The 19,029-nt window shown below is 41.6% G+C and overlaps 1 protein-coding gene and 1 pseudogene across 1 annotated transcript; both read left to right on the top strand.

Annotated features, from left to right (window-relative positions):
* The first annotated feature begins 363 nt into the window (after positions 1 to 363).
* Positions 364 to 8,627, top strand: LOC135555114 (complement C1q tumor necrosis factor-related protein 7-like). The gene is made up of 3 exons (XM_064987473.1): positions 364 to 443; positions 925 to 1,164; positions 7,897 to 8,627. Exons 2-3 carry the CDS (start codon positions 933 to 935, stop codon positions 8,523 to 8,525), a joined length of 861 nt encoding a protein of 286 aa, XP_064843545.1. The 5' UTR covers positions 364 to 443; positions 925 to 932; the 3' UTR covers positions 8,526 to 8,627.
* A 3,103-nt stretch (positions 8,628 to 11,730) lies between these two features.
* On the top strand, positions 11,731 to 12,700 carry LOC135556862 (protein BTG3-like; annotated as a pseudogene).
* The last annotated feature ends 6,329 nt before the right edge of the window (positions 12,701 to 19,029 follow it).

Genomic DNA, 19,029 nt, shown 5'->3' with positions numbered 1-19,029 from the left:
ATCCATGATGTGCTCTCTTATGTCCCTTCCATACAGCCCAGTGCACCCCAGTCCTTACAGAACTAAGTTCCATCTCTTTCTCTCGCTTTCTAAATCATCACTGATCTCATTGCTGCATAGCGCAATCATCCACTCTTTTAATAACATTATTGCTATTGCACACTGTCAGTGTTTAGTGGATCCAAGAGCAGATAACACCGCTGTGTTTCTGTGTGTGTCTAGAAGGTTATTTCCCGATTGGGTTGCTCTGACAAAGTTGTTTTGGCTGTTGTCATAACTAAAGTATTGGCTTGGCACCAAGCAAGGCTTCTCTCACTGCATCCGCTAAAACATGACCTGTGACTGGCGGGCTGAAAACAGAGAAGAGAAAGAGTCCAAAACTCAGCGCTGTTCATTAGGACCCACATCTGGCCCTGTGGCTGTAGTTCAGCAGAAGTGTTGAGGTGTGTAATCTTGATTAATCTTTCAGTGTTTGTCACTCTGTTTAAGGCATGTGTTGTTTTACAGGGGAATCTGCTGTGTTTTATAGTGCTGTGACCAATGCCTATCTCGTCTAATGTCTAGTCCCTACAATTGTATCTGAGTCTGTCTGCTCTGGCTAGCTGACACTAGAACTCGCTCCTCTCCTGCCAGGAGACTGTTTTGTCTTCATATCTGTTCGTAACTAATAACTGCAATCTAAATTGGGCTGTTTCTCAATTTATAACTTAGAAGAAAGTTCTCAGATTTGTTAGATTTATATGCACACTCCCGTTATCAGAGCATGTCATCTGTTTGTGAATGTGGATGTTTGAGGTTGTGTATTACATACCCCCTCTCTCTCTCTCTCTCTCTCTCTCTCTCTCTCTCTCTCTCTCTCTCTGTCTCTCTCTCTCTCTCTCTCTCTCTCTCTCTCTCTCTATCTATCTATCTATCTATCTACAGAGGTGAGGATGTGGCTGTTTGTGGCTGTGGCTTTTCTTTGCCAGTGTGTGGTTGGTCAGCAGGTGGAGGCCAAGGTGAAAGGAGCTCCGCCTCGTCTGATCTGCAGTGTTCTGGGGTTACCAGGGAGACCAGGTAAACCTGGGCCAAACGGGCCTCCAGGGGAAAATGGGAATATGGGAATCCCAGGAAGAGACGGAAGAGATGGCAGGAAGGGAGAGAAAGGAGAGAAGGGTGAAGCAGGTACAGTACTGACCTTGTATAACTCCAAAACACATATTCACACAGCTCACATATTGACTCATACTGTATATTTACGTATTGTCTACATTAGCTCTATCAACATGTAATACAATACATGGCCTGATTTGGCAGTATCACCACAACATTGATTGGAGTCCACCTGTGATGAATTCAATTGATTGGACATGATTTGGAAAGGCACACACCTGTCTAAATGAGGTCCCACAGTTGAGAGTGCATGTCTGAGCAAAAAACAAAGCCATGGGGTTGAAGGAATTGTCTGTAGAGCTCCGAGACAGGATTGTGGCCTCCATTATTCTTAAATGGAAGAAGTTTGGAACTACCAAGACTCTTCTAGAACTGGCTGCCTGGCCAAACTGAGCAATTGGGGGAGGGAGGTGACCAAGAATCCAAACTGAGCATTCGGAGGAGAAGGGCCTTGGTCAGGCAGGTGACCAAGAACCCAATGGTCACTCTGATAGAGCTCCAGAGTTCCTCTGTGGAGATGGGAGAACCTTCTAGAAGGACAACCATCTCTGCAGCACTCCACCAATCAGGCCTTTATGGTAGAGTGGCCAGATGGAAGCCACTCCTCAGTAAAAGGATCAACCCGCTTGGAGTTTGCTAAAAGGCATATAAAGACTCTCAGAACATGATTAACATGTTCTCTGGTCTGATGATACCAAGATTGAACTCTTTGGCCTGAATGCCAAGCGTTACGTCTGGAGGAAACCATCCCTACCGTGAAGCATGGTGGTGGCATGTTGGGATGTTTTTCAGTGGCAGGGACTGGGAGACTAGTACAGAGCGGAGCAAAGTACAGGGAGATCCTTGATGAAAACCTGCTCCAGAGCGCTCAGGACCTCAGACTGGGGCGAAGGTTCACTTTCCAGCAGGACAACGACCCTAAGTACACAGCCAAGATAATGCAGGTTGGGCCACTCAATGTCCTTGAGTGGCCCAACCAGAGCCCGGACTTGAACCCGATCGAACATCTCTGGAGAGACCTGAAAATAGCCGTGCAACAACGCTCCCCAACTAAACTAACAGAGCTTGAGAGGATATGCAGAGAAGAATGTGAGAAACTCTAAAAATACAGGTGTGCCGTTACTCAAGGCTGTAATCGCTGACAAAGGTGCTTCTACAAAATACTGAGTAAAGGGTCTGAATACAAATGTGATATTTAAGTTTTTTATTTTTTATACATTTGCAAAAATGCATGTTTTTTTCATTATGGTGTGTGTATATTGTGTGTATATTGATGAGGGGGGAAAAGTATTTAATGCACTTTAGAATAAGGCTGTAAATTAACAAAATGTGAAAAAATGGAAGGGGTCTGAATACTTTCCGAATGTACTGTATGTCTTACACAGCCATATATTACCAGGCAGACCATGAGCCAGACAGATAAAGTTATGTGTGGTTTAAATCAAAATTTGTGTGTGAGGTGTGGTTTAAATCCAAGATTTCTATGTGTCTGAGCTTCCCAGGCAGTTTCCCTTATTTGGGGTGTGTTTATATTTTCCCCACTGTTTAGATGCCTGTTTCTCCTGCTTTGGAGTGATTCAGTCTAAGACATTATACGGGTCAGCGCTGCCATAGAAGCTGAAACAAAGTTAAGTCACTGCCTCTGTTAGTGTCATCCAAGTACTTCATGGCTTTAAGTCAAGTACTTGAGACATGAGCTCCCCTAAATGCAACAAAAGTCAAATTTGATGGGATCTCTAACCATTCTCATATTTGTTTCAAATCAAATTTTGGACTGCTACAGTGGTAAAAATGAAAATAAAAGCTTTTTCTAAATTAAACGAACAACCCCACCTTCCGTGTCATCCTTAAAACCAGTTACAGTGTTGGTTCAGGTTATTTCAATCGCATTCATCTCTCTGTTTCTCTCTCTGTATGTCTTGAGTTTTCTAGCAAACTATCAACATTGTATTGACTAGGTCCAGCCCGCTAGCAACTTGCAACATTATCAACTCCCAGCTATAACCTGACGTTCTGAGAACCATATGTTTCCTAGAGCTTGGTGAGAGCGTGGTTGTCCTATGGTTATTTTTTTTTACAACCTTACCACAACTCTCTGGGAATGGTGCAGTATAGTTGATGAGCTCTTCCGAGAACGTTAAGAAACAACGTTCTTCTGTGGGAATTTCAGTACTTCAGCATAACGTTTCCTATAGGTTTCCTCATAGTTCTATTTAAAGTCATATTCTCAAATTATTCAGAGAACGTTAAGAAAACTATTCACAAAAAGCAAAGGAACACTTTAGTAACGTTCAGAGAACTTTCTAATAATATTATTTAAAACCATATACATTCCGTTCTCAGCGTCAACAAAACTCTCTATCTGCTGTCTTCTTATGTGTGTTCAGGTGTGTTGGCCGCACCCTCTAATTGGCCACACCTGATCTTAATGAGTCCTTGTTTCCTTTGAAATTGGGTCTTTTTGAATAGACTAAAATGAATAGCTATGTATGAGTTAAAAACCATGGCATGCTAGCTCCGTCTTGGTGGCACAGTGGACTTTGATAGCGAACAGAAGATCATAGGTTTGAATCTCACTGACTCTATGCCACAATAAAAAATACATGTGTTTGATTGATTAATGCCTAAGCAAATAACATTTTATGTTTCCTATCTGTGCTTGGAGTTCATAAAAGTTAACACAAACTAAGCTAGCAGTGTTATTGAAACATCCTCTCAGAACATTATTCCAAAAACTTTCAGGGAACCATAGTAAAATGTTCTCAGAACCTCCATGCAACCTAAAAATAAACATTCCCAGAACAGGAAAAATGTTCACTTCAGTTCTCAGAACATTTACAAAACTTTTAATTTGACCAGTCAGGAAACTTATGGCTTCGTTCACAGAACCAATGGGAAACCAAAAGCATACGTTCCTACAACTTCCAAGGAAACAAAAGTGCTAGCTCAGCTGGGTCCAGCACCCTAGCGACCTTGCAACATTGTTTCAACTTGGCCCTCACAGTTTCCCACGCCAATGAGCTCAGGACAGACAATTTCTTTATACAAAATGGTTCATTTGTCAGCAAGAAGCATCAATTCATTCAGGCTACAAGAGTTTATGCCTAATGACAATTGCGGAATGTCATTACACTTTTTGCTGATAGCTGAATTTGCTGATCGCTACTGTACTTTATTGAGTAAAAGTTTACTTGCTATGCCTGCGATACGTGGTTGTCCCACCTAGCAATCTTAAGATTAATACATTAACAGTAAGTCGCTCTAGATAAGAGCAGTGGTGGTGTAACAGTTTTCCTCCTCCTCTTCGTCTGAGGAGGAGGGGCGAGAAGGATCGGAGGACCAAGATGCGGCGTGGTAAGTGTTCATGATGTTTATTTTAAAGACAAACTGAACACTAAAATACAAAAACAATAAACGTAATGTGAATAACTGAAACCGAAAACAGTCTCGTGTGGTGAACAGACACGGAAATAAACACCCACAAACAAACAGTGAAACCCAGGCTACCTAAGTATGATTCTCAATCAGAGACAACTAATGACACCTGCCTCTGATTGAGAACCATACTAGGCCGAAACATAGAAATCCCAAAATCATAGAAAAACAAACATAGACTGCCCACCCCAACTCACGCCCTGACCATACTAAATAACGACAAAAGAAAGGAAATAAAGGTCAGAACGTGACAGCACCCCCCCCCCAAAGGTGAGGACTCCCCCCCAAAGGTGGAAAAAGTACTCTGTTATACTTGTGTAAAGGTAAAGATAACTTTATATAAAATTACTAAAGTAAAAGTGAAAGTCAACCAGTAAAATACTACTTGAGTAAAAGTCTAAAAGTATTTGGTTTTAAATATACAGTCGAAGTCGGAAGTTTACATACACTTTGGTTTGGAGTCATTAAACTCGTTTTTCAACCACTCCACAAATTTCTTGTTAAAAAAACTATAGTTTTGGCAAGTCGGTTAGGACATCTACTTTGTGCATGACACAAGTAATTTTCCAACAATTGTTATCAGGCAGATTATTTCACTTATAATTCACTGTATTCCAGTGGGTCAGAAGTTTTCATACACAAAGTTGACTGTGCCTTTAAACAGCTTGGAAAATTCAAGAAAATTATGTCATGGCTTTAGTAGCTTTTGATAGGCTAATTGACATCATTTGAGTCAATCGGAGGAGTACCTGTGGATGTATTTCAAGGCCTACCTTCAAACGCAGTACCTCTTTGCTTGACATCATGGGAAAATCAAAAGAAATCAGCCAAGACCTCAGAAAAAAATTGTAGACCTCCACAAGTCTGGTTCATCCTTGGGAGCAATTTCCAAACGCTTGAAGTGGTCCCACGTGGTACACGTTCACCTGTACAAACAATAGTATAAACACCATGGGACCACACAGCCGTCATAATGCTCAGAAAGGAGATGTGTTCTGTCTCCTAGAGATCAACGTACTTTGGTGCGAAAAGTGCAAATCAATCCCAGAACAACAGCAAAGTATCTTGTGAAGATGCTGGAGGAAACAGGTACAAAAGTATCTACAACCACAGTAAAACGAGTCCTATATCAACATAACCTGAAAGGCTGCTCTTCAAGGAAGAAGCCACTGCTCCAAACCCACCATTAAAAAGCCAGACTACGGTTTGCAACTGCACATGGGGATAGAAGATCGTACTTTTTGGCCATAATGACCATCGTTATGTATGGAGGAAAAAAGGGGAGGCTTACAAGCCGAAAAACACCATCCCAACCGTGAAGCACGGGGGTGGCAGCATCATGTTGTGGGGTGCTTTGCTGCAGGAGGGACTGGGGCACTTCACAAAATAGATGGCATCGTGAGGTAGGAAAATTATGTGGATATATTGAAGCATCATCTCAAGACATCAGTCAGGAAGTTAAAGCTTGGTCGCAAATGGATCTTCCAAATGGACAATGACCCCAAGCATACTTCCAAAGTTGTGGCAAAATGGCTTATGTACAACAATATCAAGGTATTGGAGTGGCTATCACAAAGTCCTGGCCTCGATTCTATAGAACATTTGTGGGCAGAACTGAAAAAGTGTGTGCGAGCAAGGAGGACTATAAACCTGATTCAGTTACACAAGCTCTGTCAGGAGGAATGGACCAAAATTCACACAACTTATTGTGGGAAGCTTGTGGAAGGCTACCTGAAATGTTTGACTCAAGTTAAACAATTTAAAGGCAATGCTACCAAATACTAATTGAGTGTATGTAAACTTTTGACCCACTTGGGAATGTGATGAAAGAAAAAAGCTGAAATAAATAATTCTCTCCACTATTATTTTGACATTTCACATTCTTAAAATAAAGTGCTGATCCTAACTGACCGAAGACAGGGAATTTTTACTAGGATTAAATGTCAGGTATTGTGAAAAACTGATTTTAAATGTATTTGGCTAAGGTGTATGTAAAATTCCGACTTCATCTGTACGTATGTAACAAAAGTAAATGGAATTGATAAAAATGTACCAAAAAAGTATCAAAAGAGTATCAAAAGTAAAAGTATCAATTGTTTCAAAATTCTTATATTAAGCAAACCAGATGGCACAATGTTCTTGTTTTTTTTATTGAGTGATAGCCAGGGGCACACTCCAACATTCAGACATAATTTCCAAATGAAACATTGGTGTTTAGTGAGTCCACCAGGTCAGAGGCAGTAGGGATGACCAGGGATGTTCTCTTGATATGCATGTGAATTGGACCATTTTCCTTTCAAAATGTAACGAACACTTTTGGGTGTCAGGGAAAATGTATGGAGTAAAAAGTACATTCTTTTCTTTAGGAATGTAGTGAAGTAAAAGTAAAAGTTGCCAAATGTATAGATACCCCAAAAAACTACTTAAGTAGTACTTTAAAGTATTTTTACTTAAGTACTTTACACCACTGGATAAGAGCATCAGCTGAATTACTAAACTGTTTCTTTCCCTTCATCAAATGGCGGGTGCACAGTGCACTGTTTGGACGCGCAGTTATCCTACTTTTTGAAGTGAATTGACAATCAGATGAAAACATCATGACAGGTTGTGTTTATGTCATATTAAAAGGTAAAACACGTTTACCCTGAAAATAAATGTCTTTACTATTAGGCCCATAAAAATAAAGCACATGCACAAACAGGAAGTACTTTGAAAAAAATAGAGACCCCAGGTATAATTAGCATTCTGGCTGTAAGATAAATCCTGCATTAGTATCAGATGCAAAACATACTATATCAATGACCCGTAAATGTCAGGCTCAAAGTACCTGTGTTCTGCATGATATTCTTTAACAGATTTACAGATTAAAAGGAACCGAGGTACGCAAATCCACACAGACGCATTCTCAGACACACACATCAGAATAGCACTCATTTTTGCCAACATTCAGTACATGCACACACATGCATCCTGTCTATTCTTTCCTAGCTCCAAGAAAATGTATTGTGTGATGGTTTGGTTTGATACAGTCACAGATCTCACCACACTGTACACCAGTCAGTGCAGCACTGTCTGTAGATTGTGGCTGGATTCCAAGGGTGACATAATAACCGAGGATGGATGTGAGGCACTGAGCCTATTCACTAATAGTATTATTGAACATGCACAGGGAATCATCTTACTAATATTACAAATAGGTCATCAATGCTGGTCTAAAGTGATACCCATAACTGTTATAGAATGTGTCAAAGGCAATACACAGCTCGAATTACAGTCAGTCTGATCGCCAACTTTATCTCTCTGTTTCAGGGGTAAAGGGGAAACTTGGCCCAACGGGTAAATGTGGCGAGCGGGGTGTCCGGGGTCCAGGGGGAAAGAGAGGTCCTGATGGAGAATGCGGGGACGGGGGCCGACCAGGGCCTCCAGGGCCCCTTGGGAAGAAAGGGGACAAGGGCCAGCGAGGACCACTGGGTACGGCAGGCATCTGCAGGTGTGGCAGCCTGGTGCCTAAAGCAGCCTTCTCTGTGGGAATCACCAGCAGTTACCCTGCTGAGAAGGAACCTATCAAGTTCAACAAGGTCCTCTTCAATGAGGGAGGCCACTACAACCCAGAGACGGGTAAGTTCATCTGCGCCTACCCGGGCACCTACTACTTCTCCTATGATATCACCCTGGCTAACAAACATCTGGCCATCGGGCTGGTGCAGAACGGGCAGTACCGCATCAAGACATTTGATGCCAATACAGGGAACCATGACGTGGCATCTGGGTCACTTGTGATGTTCCTGAACCCAGAAGACGAGGTGTGGCTGGAGATCTTCTTCAAGGACCAGAATGGCCTGTTTGCAGAAGCAGGGTGGTCTGACAGCCTGTTCTCTGGATTCCTGCTCTATGCAGACACAAACTACCTGGACTCACTAGCAGAGGACTACGCATAGTGACTTATAACACTCAATAAAAGGACTGAGAGGGCTGAGTTTGTAGCCTCCCCTTGACATATTTACAGTATCTATATTTCAGCATGTATTATTTATATACTATATAACTATGTGGGTGTACATGTATGCAAGCGTGTGTGTATGAGCTTATGTATTGTGGCGTGAGAAACATACATTTTTTAAATGTTTGTTTACAATGTTTGTTTGGAGAAAAATGTCTAAGTATCTCAAAGTGATATGTTTCATTAATAAAAGTAATGATATGCACTCAGTCAGTAATGAATCTACCCTGTACTCTCTTTTCAAAGTATTGAATAGTATTAGAGTTGAAAAATATTAGTGTTGAAGGCACAAGTACTATACAGCCAGTGCGGAGATATGACATACAGTTGAAGTCGGAAGTTTCAACTGTATATCAACTGTATAGTTTGCATACACCTTAGCCAAATACATATAAACTCAGTTTTTCACAATTCCTGACATTTAATCCAAGTAAAAATTCTCTGTCTTAGGTCAGTTAGGATCACCACTTTATTTTAAGAATGTGAAATGTCAGAATAATAGCAGAGAGAATGATTTATTTCAGCTTTTATTTCATTCATCACATTCCCAGTGGATCAGAGGCTTACATAAACTCAATTAGTACTTGATAGTGTTGCCTTTAAATTGTTTAATTTGGGTCAAACGTTTCAGGTAGCCTTCCACAAGTTGCCCACAATAAGTTGGGTGATTTTGGCCCATTCCTCCTGACAGAGCTTGTGTAACTGGGGTTACAGGATTTTATTTATTTTTTTATTTTAAAAACTATTCTACCTCTATTTAACCAGGTAGGCCAGTTGAGAACAAGTTCTCATTTACAACTGCGACCTGGCCAAGATAAAGCAAAGCAGTGTAACACAAACAACAACACAGAGTTACACATGGAATAAACAAATGTACAGTCAATAACACAATAGAAAAAAATATATATACAGTGTGTGCAAATGAGGTAAGATTAGGGAGGTATGGCAATAAATAGGCCGTAGTGGTGAAGTAATTACAATTTAGCAATTCAACACTGGAGTGATAGATGTGCAGAAGATTAAAGTGCAAGTAGAGATACTGGGGTGCAAAGGAGAAGAAAAAAAAAACAATACGGAGATGTGGTAGTTGGATGGACTATTTACAGATGGGCTATGTACAGGTGCAATGATCTGTGAGCTGCTCTGACAGCTGATGCTTAAAGTTCGTGAGGGAGATATAAGTCTCCAGCTTCAGTGATTCTTGCAATTCGTTCCATTAATTGGCAGTAGAGAACTGGAAGGAAAGGCAGCCAAAGGAGGAATTGGCTTTGGGGGTGAACAGAACGTGTCTCCTTCCTGAGCAGTATGATGGCTGTGTGGTGCCATGGTGTTTATACGTACTATTGTTTGTACAGATGAACGTGGGACCTTCAGGCATTTGAAAATTGCTCCCAAGGATGAACCAGACTTGTGGAGGTCTACAACGGTCTTTTGAGGTCTTTGGCTGATTTCCTTTGATTTTTCCATGATGTCAAGCAAAGAGGCACTGCATTTGAAGGTAGGCCTTGAAATACATCCACAGGTACACCTCCAATTGACACAAATTATGTTAATTAGCATATCAGAAGCTTCTAAAGCCATGACATAATTTTCTGGAATTTTCCAAGCTGTTTAAAGGCACAGTCAACTTTGTGTATGTAAACTTCTGACCCACTGGAGTTGTGATACAGTGAGTTATAAGTGAAATAATCTATCTGAAAACAATTGGTGGAAAATTACTTATGTCATGCACAAAGTAGATGTCTTAATTGACATGCCAAAACTATAGTTTGTTAACAAGAAATTTATGGAGTGGTTGAAAAATGAGGTTTAATGACTCCAACCTAAGTGTATGTAAACTTCACACTTCATCTGTAAATGCTTAATACCAAGAGTGTAATGTAACACATTTTAGAATATATGATATAAATGCTCAATACCGAGAGTGTAATGTAACACATTTTAGAATATATGATATAAATGCTCAATACCAAGAGTATAATGTAACACATTTTAGAATATATGATATAAATGCTCAATACCAAGAGTGTAATGTAACACATTTTAGAATATATGATTTAATGCTCAATACCAAGAGTGTAATGTAACACATTTTAGAATATATGATATAAATGCTCAATACCAAGAGCGTAATGTAACACATGTTAAAGTTATCATTGGAAACTGACTGTAATAAACCAGATCGTCCCTATCAGCACAATCATTACCCCCTTTACTCTCTCTATAATATCCCAGCAAAACACTAGAGATATGGCAGATAGTCGGACTCTGCAGCCAAGTAATCAAGTCATCTAATTCTACTACCTATAGATTATCATTGTGGTCTGGTCCAGCTGATTGAGAGCAGTATGTGTTGAAATCTTCCCCATGTGTTTTTTGGCATGATTTCAATATTTTTTGAAGAATTTATGTTCCTGTTATCTTGTTTACCATCAGAGAATATTGCTTCTCTCATCACATAAAAAGTATGCAGGTGATTATGGAGTAGATGTTAGCTCATAAAAATGGAAATAAATCTGTACAGACATGAGGGATGTGTGTGTGTGTGGGGGGGGGGGACCAGGACAATTCAGTTGAACTCACTCAGTTTAGCTCAACGCTGATTGTCTATTATTATTATTGTTTATTTTTTATCAAGAGAAGCCAAATGGCTTCCCTTGCATTCAATGCTACGGTTGGCAACAATGTCATACAACAGACAGCATCAGACAGATGGCCTACACATACTGAGTCAGAGGGATGCTGTTTCGCTCGCTCAGATACATTTACCTCTTGTGAACTAAAAGAAAATGGTTAAACAAAGAGAGATGAAAGATAAATTATTTTATTTTTTTCCTTAGAATTTTTTTTGTTATTCTCTGGGTAGAAAAATCTAGCTAGCTAGCTCAGCCATTCATTGGCTAGGCATTCAGAAGCTGGGCAGAAGGCCTTTGCCATTCAACTGTATTAGAGCCGAATTTTGGAGTGTTGTGGAAGCAACCAGTCACATTTTGACTTGCAATGGGTGGGACCATTTAAAAAAGAAAGTGACGTGTCTAGGCCTTCTACTGAATGCGCAAGAGAAAATAATCAGTGGCGCAAGCAGTAGTTTTCCCACGCTAAAGCTAGTAATGCTAGCTAGATTTTGTTGTTGTAGTGTGACAATGGCGACAGTGGCTACTGCAGCTGTTATGAACTTCAAGGTGGATGTTGTTGGTCATTTTTTTGTAATGTCTACTGTTTGCTGATGATCTGGTGCTTCTATCCCCAACCAAAGAGGGCCTGTAGCAGCACCTAGATCTTCTGCACAGATTCTGTCAGACCTGGGCCCTGACAGTAAATCTCAGTAAGACAAAAATAAATACAAATACAAATTCCATCGAGACAGCATTGCCCAAGAGCAGCCAAAAAACTACTTGAGTCAGTTATAGAACCCATTGCCCTAAATATTCAGAGGATCTCTTCCGTCACTAAAGCAGTCACCCCAAAAACAAGCTGAGTATCTGGATGTGTGTACAAAACACTGCAGGAGATATTTAGGGGTCATTTTAGTGTCCTTTGCTAACAACCCCAGCAAAGGACTTCAGTCGTATTCGTCTGAACAGGTTGCAGAGGGAGGATCCACAGCTGTTGCGGGCCTGCCATGAGAGTGGTGTTCAGTACAAGGACCTTGATCTGCCCAGAAAACTCACTTTGTGAGTGGACCCAGGGGAGGTGTGCTGCAGGTATGGAGAGAAGAACCATGCTTTCACGGTGGCCAGTTACTTTAGTGAAGAGAATGTGACTAAGAAGGTGACCAGCGCTGTGGAGAGGGTGACGTCTGACTACCACTCTGGTTCATCCTCAGATGAGGATAGTAGTCTCAGCGAAACCTGTCTTCCCCCTACCTTCCCCCAAAATTGCCACACATAGCAGGTAATCTACCCAGCTGCTTCTTTGTGGAGTCCTCCAGTGCCCAAGCAGGAGAAGATGGGGCCTGATAAAGGACATAACGGCCTTCCATGTCCTCCTCACTATGGCTTCAGACCCCAAGACAGAACGACCCAACCCTTCAGACACAACGGCTGGGCTCTGCCTGGCCAGAAAGGGGGGCACGGATACTGGGGTGGTACTCCAGGCCAGGCTTACTGTTAGGGGCGGCAGGGTAGCCTAGTTGTTAGAGCATTGGAATAGTAACTGAAAGGTTGCAAGTTCAAATCCCCGAGCTGATAAGGTCGTTCTGCCACTGAACAGGCAGTTAACCCACTGTTCCTAGGCCGTCATTGAAAATAAGAATTTGTTCTTAATTAACTGACTTGCCTAGTTAAATAAAGGTTTAAAAAAATAAAAAAATAAAAAGGGACCACTATAGCAAGTGTTGACCTTAGTATTAACTTGTTCCAGGTGCACAGGTTCCCTGAGCTGTTGATGGTAACCACTAGAGCAAGCAATAGTTCATGGGCGGTAGGTTGCCTAGCTGTTAAGAGCGTTGGGCCAGTAACCGAAAGAAAAATCTATTAATGTGCAAGGCACTTAACCCTAATGGCTCTGGATACGAGCATCTGCTAAATGACTAAAATGTAAATACAAGTAATGCATAGTATAAATAAAAATGACACTTAGGCCCTAATGCACACAGTAAAAACAGAAACATTAAGTAAGACCCCAAAGGCTGTGTTTACACAGGCAGCCCAATTTTGATGTTTTTTCCACTAATTGGTATTTTGACCAATCACATCAGATCTTTTTCAGAGCTGATCAGATAGGTCAAAAGACCAATTAGTGGGGAAAAAAGGTAATACTGCGTCTTTGAATGGCTCCATGCATTTGTCCAAACAGGTCTGGTCAGGGTTGATCTTTACGCATGGATGTTTACATATGTTGTTTTTATGTAATTGTAATATTGTATTGTAAATAACCTTTAGTATAAGTCTAAACAATATCAAAGTTTTTGAAAAATTAACATGCTGAGAGAACGACCGTGGTTTAGTTTCCTCAATCTTTGATCAGCAATAATTCACTAACGGAACCTCTAATATGATAACCGATAGCAAGACACGTGGTCAAATTAGGGAAATGCATGGATAAAAATGACAATCGATAAAAAAGTGCAAAGGATCACGCATGTTAAGCAAATACTATGTCTTAAGTGTCTAGAAGTAGCCTAAAGAGTCCTTCTTACTGTACATAATTATTGGACAGTGGCCTCGCTCATGCTTACAGAAGCTATGCGCCTTTACGTATCAGTTTGGACATCTCCTGCACTTTATTGATAGCTGGGAAATGCTTGACGATTCACAAAATACATTATGATAAAATATCATAATAAATGTGAAAAAGATTGCATTATAATACCACTGTATTGTCATATCTGATACACCAACTGAAATATACTATTCACCATCTGCCCACTGTTCATTCTGGCTAGATCTAAAGGTACAGGGGGAACATTAGGCCAGTGGAGGCTCCTTAGGGGAGAAAGAGAAGGACCCTCCTCCTCAGTGAATTTCATAAAATGTTTAATAGTGAAGCATTTAAAAAGTTATCCTTTTTATATAAAACTATACTAAATATATTCACGTCACCAAATAATTGTTTATAACACACTGTTTTGCAATGAAGGTCTACAGTAGCCTCAACAGCAATCTGTAGGGTAGCACCATGGTGCATTTTTATTTTTATTTTTTTATTTCACCTTTATTTAACCAGGTAGGCTAGTTGAGAACAGGTTCTCATTTACAACTGCGACCTGGCCAAGATAAAGCATAGCAGTGTGAACAGACAACACAGAGTTACACATGGAGTAACCAATTAACAAGTCAATAACACAGTAGAAAAAAAGGGGAGTCTATATACAATGTGTGCAAAAGGCATGAGGAGGTAGGCGAATAATTACAATATTGCAGATTAACACTGGAGTGATAAATGATCAGATGATCATGTACAGGTAGAGATATTGGTGTGCAAAAGAGCAGAAAAGTAAATAAATAAAAACTGTGGGGATGAGGTAGGTGAAAATGGGTGGGCTATTTACCAATAGATTATGTACAGCTGCAGCGATCGGTTAGCTGCTCAGATAGCTGATGTTTGAAGTTGGTGGGGGAGATAAAGGTCTCCAACTTCAGCGATTTTTGCAATTCGTTCCAGTCACAGGCAGCAGAGTACTGGAACGAAAGGCGGCCGAATGAGGTGTTGGCTTTAGGGATGATCAGTGAGATACACCTGCTGGAGCGCGTGCTACGGATGGGTGTTGCCATCGTGACCAGTGAACTGAGATAAGGCGGAGCTTTACCTAGCATGGCCTTGTAGATGACCTGGAGCCAGTGGGTCTTGCGACGAATATGTAGCGAGGGCCAGCCGACTAGAGCATACAAGTCGCAGTGGTGGGTAGTATAAGGTGCTTTAGTGACAAAACGGATGGCACTGTGATAAACTGCATCCAGTTTGCTGAGAAGAGTGTTGGAAGCAATTTTGTAGATGACATCGCCGAAGTCGAGGATCGGTAGGATAGTCAGTTTTACTAGGGTAAGCTTGGCAGCGTGAGTGAAGGAGGCTTTGTTACGGAATAGAAAGCCGACTCTTGATTTGATTTTCGATTGGAGATGTTTGATATGGGTCTGGAAGGAGAGTTTGCAGTCTAGCCAGACACCTAGGTACTTATAGGTGTCCACATATTCAAGGTCGGAACCATCCAGTGTGGTGATGCTAGTCGGGCATGCGGGTGCAGGCAGCGATCGGTTGAAAAGCATGCATTTGGTTTTACTAGCGTTTAAGAGCAGTTGGAGGCCACGGAAGGAGTGTTGTATGGCATTGAAGCTCGTTTGGAGGTTAGATAGCACAGTGTCCAATGACGGGCCGAAAGTATATAGAATGGTGTCGTCTGCGTAGAGGTGGATCAGGGAATCGCCCGCAGCAAGAGCAACATCATTGATATATACAGAGAAAAGAGTCGGCCCGAGAATTGAACCCTGTGGCACCCCCATAGAGACTGCCAGAGGACCGGACAGCATGCCCTCCGATTTGACACACTGAACTCTGTCTGCAAAGTAATTGGTGAACCAGGCAAGGCAGTCATCCGAAAAACCGAGGCTACTGAGTCTGCCGATAAGAATATGGTGATTGACAGAGTCGAAAGCCTTGGCAAGGTCGATGAAGACGGCTGCACAGTACTGTCTTTTATCGATGGCGGTTATGATGTCGTTTAGTACCTTGAGTGTGGCTGAGGTGCACCCGTGACCGGCTCGGAAACCAGATTGCATAGCGGAGAAGGTACGGTGGGATTCGAGATGGTCAGTGACCTGTTTGTTGACTTGGCTTTCGAAGACCTTAGATAGGCAAGGCAGAATGGATATAGGTCTGTAACAGTTTGGGTCCAGGGTGTCTCCCCCTTTGAAGAGGGGGATGACTGCGGCAGCTTTCCAATCCTTGGGGATCTCAGACGATATGAAAGAGAGGTTGAACAGGCTGGTAATAGGGGTTGCGACAATGGCGGCGGATAGTTTCAGAAATAGAGGGTCCAGATTGTCAAGCCCAGCTGATTTATACAGGTCCAGGTTTTGCAGCTCTTTCAGAACATCTGCTATCTGGATTTGGGTAAAGGAGAACCTGGAGAGGCTTGGGCGAGGAGCTGCGGGGGGCCGGAGCTGTTGGCCGAGGTTGGAGTAGCCAGGCGGAAGGCATGGCCAGCCATTGAGAAATGCTTGTTGAAGTTTTCAATAATCATGGATTTGTCGGTGGTGACCGTGTTCCCTAGCCTCAGTGCAGTGGGCAGCTGGGAGGAGGTGCTCTTGTTCTCCATGGACTTCACAGTGTCCCAGAACTTTTTGGAGTTGGAGCTACAGGATGCAAACTTCTGCCTGAAGAAGCTGGCCTTAGCTTTCCTGACTGACTGCGTGTATTGGTTCCTGACTTCCCTGAACAGTTGCATATTGCTGGGACTGTTCGATGCTATTGCAGTCCGCCACAGGATGTTTTTGTGCTGGTCGAGGGCAGTCAGGTCTGGAGTGAACCAAGGGCTGTATCTGTTCTTAGTTCTGCATTTTTTGAACGGAGCATGCTTATCTAAAAGTGTGAGGAAGTAACTCTTAAAGAATGACCAGGCATCCTCAACTGACGGGATGAGGTCAATGTCCTTCCAGGGTACCCGGGCCAGGTCGATTAAAAAGGCCTGCTCACAGAAGTGTTTTAGGGAGCGTTTGACAGTGATGAGGGGTGGTCGTTTGACTGCGGCACCATAGCGGATACAGGCAATGAGGCAGTGGTCGCTGAGATCCTGATTGAAGACAGCGGAGGTGTATTTGGAGGGCCAGTTGGTCAGGATGACGTCTATGAGGGTGCCCTTGCTTACAGAGTTAGGGTTGTACCTGGTGGGTTCCTTGATGATTTGTGTGAGATTGAGGGCATCTAGCTGAGATTGTAGGACTGCCGGGGTGTTAAGCATATCCCAGTTTAGGTCACCTAACAGAACAAACTCTGAAGCTAGATGGGGGGCAATCAATTCACAAATGGTGTCCAGGGCACAGCTAGGAGCTGAGGGGGGTCGGTAGCAGGCGGCAACAGTGAGCGACTTATTTCTGGAGAGAGTAATTTTCAGAATTAGTAGTTCGAACTGTAGCCAGAGGACAGCTAGTTTCTGTCCTCCTCTGGTTACATTGACTTCAATACAAAACCTAGGAGGATAGTGGTTCTCACCCCATTCCATAGACTTACACAGTAATTATGACAACTTCCGGAGGACATCCTCCAACCTATCATAACTCTTGCAGCATGAACTGACATGTTGTACCCCCAATCAAAGGATCAGAGAATGACTCTAGTAATGAAAGCATAAGCTTCAGATAGCTAGCACTGCAGTGCATAAAATGTGTTGAGTAGGTGACTTAGAGAAAGACAATAGTTGAACAGTTTTTAACAAATTAATTTCTTCAAAAATGAGAGGCAAAGAGAGAAAGAAAGAGATAGCTACATGTTGTATTTTTTTAACTTTCACTTCCACTTAGCTAGCGAATGCTTCACTGTGGGAACCACACATGCGGAGATAATCTGTTCACGTCTTCTGAGTTTCACAAAGACATGGCGGTTGGAACCGAAAATCTAAAATTTGGACTCTTCAGACCAAAGGACAGATTTCCACCGGTCTAATGTCCATTTCTCATGTTTCTTGGCCCAAGCAAGTCTCTTATTATTATTAGTGTCCTTTAGTAGTGGTTTCTTTGCAGCAATTCGACCATGCAGTCTCCTGTGAACAGTTGATTTTAAGATGTCTGTTACTTTAACTCTGTGAAGCATTTATTTGGGCTGCAATCTGAGGTGCAGTTAATTGCCGCTTTTTGAGGCTGGTAACTCTAATGAACTTATCTTCTGCAGCAGAGGTAACTCTGGTTCTTCCTTTCCTGTGGCGGTCCTCATGAGAGCCAGTTCCATTATAGTGCTTGATGGTTTTTGCGACTGCACTTTCCGCATTGACTAACCTTCATGTCTTAAAGTAATGATGGAACTGTTGTTTCTCTTTGCTTATTTGAGCTGTTCTTGCCATAATATGGACTTGGTCTTTTACCAAATAGGGCTATCTACTGCATACCACGCCTACTTTGTCACAACACAACTGATTGGCTCAAATGCATTAAGAACGACACAAATTCCACATAAATTTTAACAAGAAACACCTGATAATTGAAATACATTCCAGGTGACTACCTCATGAAGCTGGTTGAGAGAATGCCAAGAGCGTGCAAACCTGTCATCAAGATAAAGGGTGGCTACTTTGAAGAATCTAAAATATAAAAGATATTGAGTTGTTTAACACTTTTTTTTGGTTACTACATGATTCCATATGTATTACTTCATGTAGAAAATAGTAAAAATAAAGAAAAACACTTGAATGAGTAGGTGTCCAAACTTTTGACTGATACTGTATATATTTTGTTATCTGTATTTGTCTGAAGAAATGTGTAGAGCACAACCACATTTTAGGCTATTTTGTCTTGTATTTTGTTTATCATTACATATGAGTGTGTTAGCTCTGGACTATACCTGATAGGAATGATTAACAACCCGCAAACTAAGACATAATACAGTTGTATATGTACCAAATCTGAAGCTCAGCCTCAACTGTGTTAATGTACTGTATAATTTAAAAAAATAATTAAGCAATAAAGCATGAGGGGGTGTGGCTAATATACCACAGCTAATGGCTGTTTTATGCATAATGCAGAGTGCCTGGATACAGCCCTTAACCATGGTATACAGTGCATTCGGAAAGTATTCAGACCCCTTTACTTTTTCCACATTTTGTTACGTTACAGCCTTATTCTAAAATGGATTGTAAATAATTCTCATGAATCTACTCACAATACCCCATAATGTCAAAGCAAATACATTTTGCAAATGTATAACTTTTTTTTGTATAACTTATTTACATAATTATTCAGACCCTTTGATATGAGACTCGAAATTGAGCATGCGGTTTCCATGGATCGTCCTTG

Source organism: Oncorhynchus masou, chromosome 15 (genome assembly GCF_036934945.1).
Source record: "Oncorhynchus masou masou isolate Uvic2021 chromosome 15, UVic_Omas_1.1, whole genome shotgun sequence".
Lineage (NCBI taxonomy): Eukaryota > Metazoa > Chordata > Actinopteri > Salmoniformes > Salmonidae > Oncorhynchus > Oncorhynchus masou.
The sequence above is the reverse complement of the archived record's forward strand: the minus strand, read 5'-3'. Positions and strand labels throughout refer to the sequence as shown.

Excerpts from the sequence above, each read along its gene's own strand:
- LOC135555114 (XM_064987473.1), top strand. The coding sequence starts at position 933 with ATGTGGCTGTTTGTGGCTGTGGCTTTTCTTTGCCAGTGTGTGGTTGGT. Across the intron at positions 1,165-7,896 it reads AGGAGAGAAGGGTGAAGCAG|GGGTAAAGGGGAAACTTGGC; the intron begins GTACAGTACTGA and ends TCTCTGTTTCAG.